Raw genomic sequence first — 8,972 nt, 5'->3', positions numbered from 1 at the left:
CCCCCCCTCATCCCGCCGCCCCGAGGTGTGGGCCTGACAGACTGCTGCGTACGACGGTCGAGAAATGAAGCTGGAAGTGGTGGCCGACCCCCAGGGGCCAGGAGAGGCAGTGAATAGCAGCAGCGTGGCGCGGCGGCGGCGCTGGCGGCGCCCCCTACGGCAGGCTGCTGTTGCTCCCGGCCGCCCCCTGCTTTGAGCTAAAGCTTAGCGGACTTGAGCAGCACGAGCCTTCAGCAGTCCGGCCGTAGTGGTCCTCCCCTACACGCCAAACCCCCCCTTCCCTAACTCTCTCTCTCTCTCGCTCCCTCTCACTTCGAAGATCAGGTCAAGGGGTCTCGCCTGGGGGAGGGCACACCATTGCCGGGAATCGCCTGCTCCCGCCAGGACCCTGGATAAGGTCCCTCCAGGGGCTGCGGAGAGGGTTCGGGTGGGGAGGAGGGTCGGGGGCGGCCGCGGGGAGAAGGGCCGCGTGCTTAGTCGTGTAGAAAAGGACCTCACATCCCCCCTCCCCCCCTGGCAGGCGCGGCCAAGGCACGGCTCGCCTGCAGCGTCAGCATACCGCCCTGAGTGAAACACACATCAAGACTTACTCCTGAAGGTGAGCCCGCCCCCGCGCGTCCGTCCTGAGAATAGAGAGGTTCGAGGGAGGGGGGAGGGGGTGGCTGCAAGGCAAGGGGCCTGGCGGCGGCCGCTTTGAGGAGTCGCGCAGCCGAGCAGGCGGAAGGGAAAGTTGTTGAACTTAAAAGAGGGTCCTCCTCGCACGGAGCACCACCCATTCCTGTGAAGTCAACCAAAGTCCGACCCGCATTCTGCGGATTTGTGGGCTCGTGATGGTCGGTTTATTGTCAGCGTCCTTCCCCCTTTATACCGGCGGTGTGGAGGCCGAGGCGGGGGGCCCCGCTGCAGGCCAGCCAGCAAATCCGAGCGCGCGCGTGGGAAGAGAAGAACCCACCCTCTACTATATCGTTAGCTTTCGCATTGCACCAACGCCACTTTCAAGTTTTAACGTAAGCATAAAACCTCCTCCTCCCCCAACCCCTTCTCCCCGTGATCCAGGACGACCCGCGAGAGCGCAGGGGGCGCGCGCGTGGGCGAGCTCTATAGAAAGAGAGAGAGAGAGAGAGAGAGGGGGGGGGGGAGAGAATAAACTTTATTGCATCAAGTTGTCCCGGGCAACCCCCGACATATAATAACGATAATCATGATTTTGTTTTTCGAGTGTTTCTTGTCCTTGCTTGCCGTGTTGCCCGACTTACCTACTACTGTGAGGATCGCGCCCGCTATCAGCATTCTGAAGGGCTCGACGGTCACCTCGCAGGTCACGTTGCCGGCAAGGGCATGGTCCACGTTGGTCAGCACCACCTGCGTGGCGTTGGAGCGACTCAACTGTAACAATCGCCAACACAGAAAATGAACACAAAGGTTTGCAAGATTCAATATTCGGTTTCATAATCAGCGTTAAAAAAAAAACACACACACACACAAAAGTAACTTACGTCAACGTTGATCGGGACTTTCCCAATTGCGAAGACCTTGGTCTGCGGCTTCTCGGATGCGAAGAAGCGAAAGAACTCCCGCTGGCCACGGTAGTACTTGACAGAGTACAGCTTGGTGTTCTCCAGGTCGTAGTTGCAGACAAGCCGCGCCTGCTGACCGCGCTCCACGGCCGGAGGGTGGACACTCAGGGTCACGTCCCGCAGGCAAGCGCCGCCTGGAAAGCAAACAAACAGGACAAAATGTAAACAAACAATTAAGATGATTACCACGTCTAAAAATTTTATGACTTTTGAATATTTTTCTACAATGATTTTGGCTCAGTTCCTGGATTACGACAAACACTTTGTTGAAAGTTAACAAAAAAACAAAAAAAACAAAAACAAAAAAAAACGCACAGCGCTGGTGTGCGGCAAACTTGGAAGGGAGTGTGCAGAGTCAACATCCTTGGCTACTTAGTCGCTGGATTGGGATCTGCTCAGACGCTGCTCTTGGCCGGGGGCTGCCTCTCTCATTGGCGCCGCTGGCGGCCGCTGGCCGGAGGGGGACTGGACTTATGTTGCCAGCACCCTGCCAGGGGCTGCCATGGGGCCATGGGGCTGCCAGGCCAGCGCGCCGGTCACGCCCATAGGGTGTCTTTATCGGTTCCATAACTCACTTAAAACGCGCAAGTTCTGTTTGCCCAACTTACGGTTTAAATCGGAGGAGAGGGGCGCCTTTTCCTCGGGCAGCCAGAAGGAGTAGTCGCGAGAAACTTTTCGGCGCCACCCCGCCCCGTCCGGCGCGGCGGTGAGACAGGGAAGACAGGGGGAGGAAAGGGGGGAAGGGGAGAGCTAAAGAGGAACCGGTCAGAGGAGCGCGGCCTTCCGGATGTTCAATGTGAAGATAGTGAGAGTCATTCGGGGCAAGCCAAAAGAGAACATCAACAACGTGTAGTCGTTGGAGGCGAAGGAAGACCTCACATGAACCCGCAGCCGCCCACATCATACATGAGCACGCACGACAACAACTCAAGGACGGGGTTTTACCCCTCCACAACGACCTTCCCACAATAATTTTCAGTAACAGGGCGCAGTCCGCGTGCGCGCGCGCTCCGCCGAGACTTTTTCACGCACCCCGCTCTGCTGGCTTTTATGCAAACACCGTCTCTTTCTTGTTCATCCAAAACGCCTTTTTTTCCTGCCCCACCCCTCCTCCCCTCCGCTGGCAGCGCTCGGCCAGACGGCCCATTCTGCGTATGTTTTATTGCGAGTCTGACAAGCTGGTGCTGCCTGGCTCCCCCTCCCCAAACCCGGCTGACCTCCGCCACTACAGCCTCGTTTGTGTGCCCACGTACGACACAGTTAACAGAGGTCACGTGGCACTTCAAAGGGCCTAACTGCCCCATGCGCCCCTGTGTGCAGATACCGTCTTCACTACCCTCCCCCACCCAACAGTGGCGCCCCGCTATCCAGAGAGGGACAAGGTTACGGTACAGTGAGGACAGGTCACCTCAAAGAGCAGCCGGAGCGTACAGCTGCTACCTGCTGGCAGAGCTGGTAGAGCGCAAGTAAATTACTTTTCGAAACGTCACTGTAGTTTCTGTCTTTGGGGCAAGCGAATGTGATTTGCTGCTCTGACACGACCACCGTTTTTGCCTCTTTGTTTTTGCTGTTATTGTATTCAGTGCCAGCGCTTGCCTGGCAATAATTTCAAATAAACACATCTCTTCCATTCCGCACGCTACAAAGCCTTTTACTGTTTTTTTGTCAATGTAAAAAACATTTTCGTGATGTGCGTCGCAGACAAAACAAAGAGGGAAAAGGGGACCACTTAGCGAGGATGTGCGTGCGTGTCATCATCGTCATACGAGGATATAATTGCCGGATGGGGAAAACGCTGCATCCTCGAGTGCGCTTGCGCAGCGCCGGGGACACTCGAGGACGTACGAGGAAGGGTCGCGCGAGCACACTCGTCGTGTCCCCTCAGCCCCCTCACCCCTCTCTCCCTCCTCCTCCTCCTTCGCCGCCGCCTTCTGAACTTCTGCCAACAACCTACTTTTGGGCAACCCCACAACCCCGCCCAGACCAGACCAGTCCCCTATCCCATCCCGCTGCCGGGGACGCCGAGTAGGAGGAGGAGGAATCAAGTAGTCGTCGGGGACGGCCAGGCCACTTTTTGTACTTAATACTCGAGGAAACATTTCCCCGCGCGCGCGCGCGCTCGGAAAAGGAGAGGGAGACACATAGAGAAAAGGATAGAGCGAGGGAGAGTAGGGGGAGAGAAGACGACAGCGAGAGAGCAATACCTTCGAGCATAACTCCTGATGTGCGGGGGGGGGGGGGGGGGGGGCCCCCCCCCCCCCCCCCCCCCCCCCCCCCCCCCCCCCCCGGGCCGGCGGGGGGGGGGGGGGGGGGGGGGGGGGGGGGGGGGGGGGGGGGGCAGCCCTCCCCTACCACCCCGCTTGGACACCAGCCACCGCGGCACTAAGTGCGTCCACACCGCCCCGCGGCCCCGCTGTCGCACTGCTCCCGCATATCGTACCGATTACTAAAAGCGTCATCTCTCTCTCTGTGTCAGCCACCCTGCGCTCCACCCCGCCTGCCCCCCCCCCCTCCCTACCAGCGCGCAGCAGCGGCTAGGCGAAAAAGTCGAACGTATTTCTGTGTGTTTTTTCGCCCTCTCTCTTCTCCAAGCGACGGTGGCGGCGGCCAGCGCAACCCTCGCCGCCACAACGAACGACATCGGCGGCACACAGCGGAAGCAGCGCGGACGCGAATCTTCGCAAATCGCTCCGAGGCCATGGCGTGCATAGGGAGAGAGGGAAGAGGCCCCAGAGTGCGGGGGCCTCGCTCGCCCGCGCCGATCGCTTCTGCTGCCCGAGGAATTTCTCCTACTTCCGGGACGTCGAAGAGTAGCGGGGGTCGAGGAGGAAGGGGGTTCTTCGCAGAGCAGGACGATTTTCAGCGGCTAATGGGACCACGAGAAAAATGTTGTAGTCGCGCGGCGTTTGGCGGTGGAAGTTTTGGGTTTGCCGCCTCCATAAAGTATAGTGGCCGAAAAAAGAAAGTAGAGAGGGAAATTTTTGCGACCGAAGCGAGGGACGGGCCCTGCCGGAGTGCTGAGCCATATATTAGGAAAGTGTTTGTTGTATTTTCGGAAGAACGAGCTTGTATGCTGTCGCTGCTCTCCTCTCCGTCAGCGACGCGAATTGCCCGATTCTTCCGAAAGATTCACCGCGGAGAGCAGCGAGAAGTGGCAAACATACGCGCCTGCTTGTGCGGCGGGCGGCGGGCAGCAGCGATGTGTTTTGGCCTCATCACGGACGCACTTTTACAACCCAACAAACAACTCATTTCCATGTGACAAAGGGGCGGACCCTGCTGCCGCTGGGCCGGAGGGTCGGGGCGGCGAGCAGGCAGGCGGTTAAGAGAAGGGGCGAGAGTTGGAAGGGCCTTTGGCGGGCCACAGATGGGCGGGTCGGGAGAGCAGAGCGGGACGATGGCAGGGAAAAAAGAGATTAGGGGAACGGGGAGGGGAGTAGGCAGGCCAACCCAGTGGGGAAGAACCAAGGAGCAAAGTCAGATGTGCGATAGTGGAGGGGGTTCCGCTAACGACTCCTCATGGACCGATAATTACCAAAACGTCGGGCAGACAGCCAGGTGTCTCAAGGTCATATTAAGGCAAAATTAGCGCCGCATTTCGACAAAATTGGCTGCGATCGTGTTTTAACGACAAAATGAAAAGCACGGAAGGGGGAGGGGTATCACGTGGAGGGGGTTATGTTGGAATAGAGACAAAAAGGTTGCACGGGTGTACACGAGCCACTGTCACTCAGAAAACCGTTTCCTTGAGACTAGGTAATTTCTTTGAAATCAACCTTGAATCAAGAAAATTAACCTAAAATGAACAAAAAGAAAAAAAATTCCTTGCTTTAAGGAAATATTTTCCTGAGTTTGAAAAAAGTCTTTAACTTAAGGAAATTTCATCGTTAAGCCAAAGAAATTGCTTTGAAACAAGAGAAACATTTCCTTATGTTATTTCAAGGAAACGATTTTCTGGGCCTGAGTCTTCTAAAGAAGGCGTTAAAACGACAGCGATGACATGCGTTTGTTTTATTTTGGAAAGAAGGGGATGGGGCAGTTGGAAGCTTGCGCGCCTCGCACTCAGAGTCAGGAAAGCATTTCATCCGCGGAACAAAAACGAAAACCAAGAAATTTTTCTTCCATAAAACAGATTTTGATCGCCCAGCTGATTACATGATATTATTCATGTTGATAGGGTGTGATCAGCTTGACAATGTTTTTGTCCACCTGATCATATTTTGATTAAAATTCTTCAAATGCTTAGTTGGATTCAGGGAGTAAATTTTCATTGATTCAACACTTTTTTTTTTGGTCGCATTATGACAAAACGCTTTTCTTGGTGCGGTTTATTTGAGCGCATACAATGCGAGGGAGGGTAGACTGCTTGTATTGCTAGCCCGTACGCAGGCGAGCCGCTCGGACGAGATGGGGTGTACGGGGACGGATGTATCTCCATCAGAGTGAGGAAACCATTGTGTCATGTCACGATGCCAAGCTTCGCTCGCTACGTTGCGCCTGGCGGGGCCCGGCGGGGCCCGGCGGGGGCCCTCCCCCAGCTGCCACGCCGCCGCGGCCCCCTCCGTCACCGCCCGCAAGCGTTTTGTCTGCGGGGAGAAAGGTGTCGCGGAGACGACTACCCCCGGGCACGGCCCCGGCGCAACCCCTCCCCCGCCTGCACGGCCGGAGATTTGTATCCAGAAGGGCGGCAGCGGGAGCGGGGGCGGCAACGGGGGCGGCACAATGAAAGCCGCGTCACGGCCGGGGCACGCTGTGCCCCGCGTGGCCGCCTCTCCATGAGCTTCACTGCGTTACACTCTTCTTCATGGGTTTATCGATACACGCCGCGCAATGCTGCGTGCGAAAAAAAACCACGCGAAACGATTGCGGTTATTCAGCAATTATTGCAGTTGCGAACGGGTTTCCTTTGTAATGCGGAAAAAAATCCATCGCGGATTTACCAAGTAGTCAAATCTTATTTACTTTGTCAGTTCAGAGTGTGTCAGTTTACTTAACTTTGGGACACTATGGTACGTGTAGGCGGAGGCGGTTTATCCACCATCCCTATGAAGCTGCCCTTTCTCTCACACCACTGTGTTGACCCCCCCCCCCCCCCCTCCTCCTCCTTCGCGCGACAAGGGGCTAAGCGGCAAGGACTGATGGCGGGAGCCTCGGGGACGGCCGGGCAGGGCCCTTCAGATTATACAAGAAGCCCTCACTCAGCCACTGTTGGTGAATTTGCGGCGAATCGTCCCCCGCCGTAAGCAGGCAGGACGCCACAAAAGGTTCGCCGTGGCCCCATTGCACTGCTGTGCCAACGGCCCGCCCGGGTCCGCCCCCATCCCCGGGAAGCTCGACGCTACGCCCGCTACGCCCGCTACGCCCACGCAGTTTGCGACACCGAGCGGCATGTATCAGCTATTGTTGAAACTCCTCCGCGAGCAGCGAGGGCCATTGAGCCGTCAGGGCCGAGACAAGGAGGAGACCCTCGAAGGTCTCGGAGCGTGTTTGAGGTGCGCGGCAGACAACACAGACAGGATGGGGAAGGGCGACGTCGTGAACCATTTGCCAAGGCCAGCAGTGGCGCAGCGATAACAAATGCAAATGTTTAAGGAAAGTCGCAATTTTAAGGAAGAACCACCACCATATCCCTCCGCTACGCAGGTTTTGGTTTGCATTACGAACCTCTCGTTCGTAAGTAATTTACGGTGCGAACCCGCAACACTGGCGTGCCGTAGCCCTGACACACCCTTCAGCACATCACTATATAAAGATTTATAGAGATGCTTTCAGTAGATATCAATTTTCTGCGAATTTTCCATTTTCCAATTTGTTTTTAAACCATGTCTCCATTGTTTTAGTGCACAACTTGCTATTTTCTCAAATACATCGGAACCATATTTTATCAACAGTTCTATAGAATTCTCAACTGCTTTAGTGTTAGCCCAGTTTAAAGGCACATTTTCGTCCAAAAACTGTGGCGATGGTGGCGGCCGCACCACTCTTCTAATGACGGGGGAGAAGGATACACGCCTCCACGACCACCACATGGCGGCGTATCAATCCTGTGTGGCGGCAGATGCCTCTAATCAGTCTGGCACCGTGACAGCGCGGCGAAAAAACGATGTGTGTGTGTGTGAGAGAGAGAGAGAGAGAGAGAGAGAGAGAGAGAGAGAGAGAGAGAGAAAGAGTGTGTGTGTGCGTGTCACTGGGGCGTGGCCCGGGCTGCCGCGCCGCAGCGTAGACAATTTCCATAAATTTTACCGCAACTAAAAGATGAGTTTTCTTGCACGATATGCGGTGTGGGGTTTTCAACGGAAAAACAAAAATGGAAGGAACAATTCAACGAAAATAAACGAGAGGTTATGTTGAACCTTTGAACTCGCTCGGCAGAAAGATGGGGACCCTTGGACGACAGAGTACTCTAAGCTTGAATGGCCACCTCGTGCAGCTCACGCATCGCATCGACATTTTCTCCGTCGAGAGCAGAGCACAGCCTGCGCGGCCTACGCGATCGGCCGTGTAGCAAGATAGAGTTAACGGTAAGGAGGAGGAAGAAAAGCGTGGAAAAATGGGGCTGATGGCGTCGCGAATTTAGTCAGGAGCAATGTGACGCAGAACTTTTCCGATTGAAACGTAATCGGGAAACTTTGGATTGATTCATTACATCATTTTTTTATTATATATTTGACTGGCGCCTTATTCTATTTGTTACTGCGTGACTTCAAGCAATCGGAAACTAGTTGGCTTCGCCAGTTGTCACTGCCAACACATTAGTCATAGGTTTTCACGTACACGGCCAAATCATTATTATTGCTAAATATAAATTAGTATTCATACGTTCAAAAATTCGAACGTTTACAGAACGTCTAGAATTTGAACACTACGCAAGTGTGCAACTTGAGTTAAACACCATGTAATGTGAAAGATCACAACTTGCACACGTTGGTGTGCAAATTATGCACACTCGTTTTACCAGTGTAGAAATGTATACATACCCAAGAATAATGTGCAAATATTGCACAAACTGCCGTCTTTATACGAGTCATAGACTACAATAGATGCATACATGTGCATGTACACATTAAAGTAACATTTGAATGAACAGAGTGGAGCTCACACTCACGACGCAGACAGCGTTAACTCGGATTGGCTGCATCAGCCACAACAGACGGTGGGAAGAAAAAGGAACACAGAGGAGAGGGGCGCCCCAGTAACAAACGGCTAACCCAGAAAATGCTAAAGCGCAGATATTAAAATTTGATCAATTTCCATGTTAATTTGTGGAGGGCAAGAAGCGCTGCGCACACCGGCGACACGCGGAATAAAGTAGGGGGAGCCCGTGTGCAAAAAACAAGGGACGAGCACCTCCATATGGGGTGTGGCGGGGAGGGGTGGGGGCGGCCGGCCGGGCCA

General features: G+C 54.8%; 1 protein-coding gene across 1 annotated transcript in view; it reads right to left on the bottom strand.

Moving 5' to 3' along the window:
• Window positions 1–8,972, bottom strand: part of LOC113203532 (uncharacterized) — a 171,800-nt gene that overhangs the window by 56,369 nt on the left and 106,459 nt on the right. The window contains exons 2-3 of the mRNA XM_026418278.2: window positions 1,497–1,711; window positions 1,257–1,386 (exon numbers count right to left, since the gene is read on the bottom strand). Coding sequence (XP_026274063.1) covers window positions 1,257–1,386; window positions 1,497–1,711 — 345 coding nt within the window. The remainder of the gene's footprint in view (window positions 1–1,256; window positions 1,387–1,496; window positions 1,712–8,972) is intronic.

The sequence above is a fragment of the Frankliniella occidentalis genome, unplaced genomic scaffold (assembly GCF_000697945.3).
Source record: "Frankliniella occidentalis isolate FOCC.00 unplaced genomic scaffold, Focc_3.1 Scaffold185, whole genome shotgun sequence".
NCBI classification, from domain to species: Eukaryota; Metazoa; Arthropoda; class Insecta; order Thysanoptera; family Thripidae; genus Frankliniella; species Frankliniella occidentalis.
The sequence above is the reverse complement of the archived record's forward strand: the minus strand, read 5'-3'. Positions and strand labels throughout refer to the sequence as shown.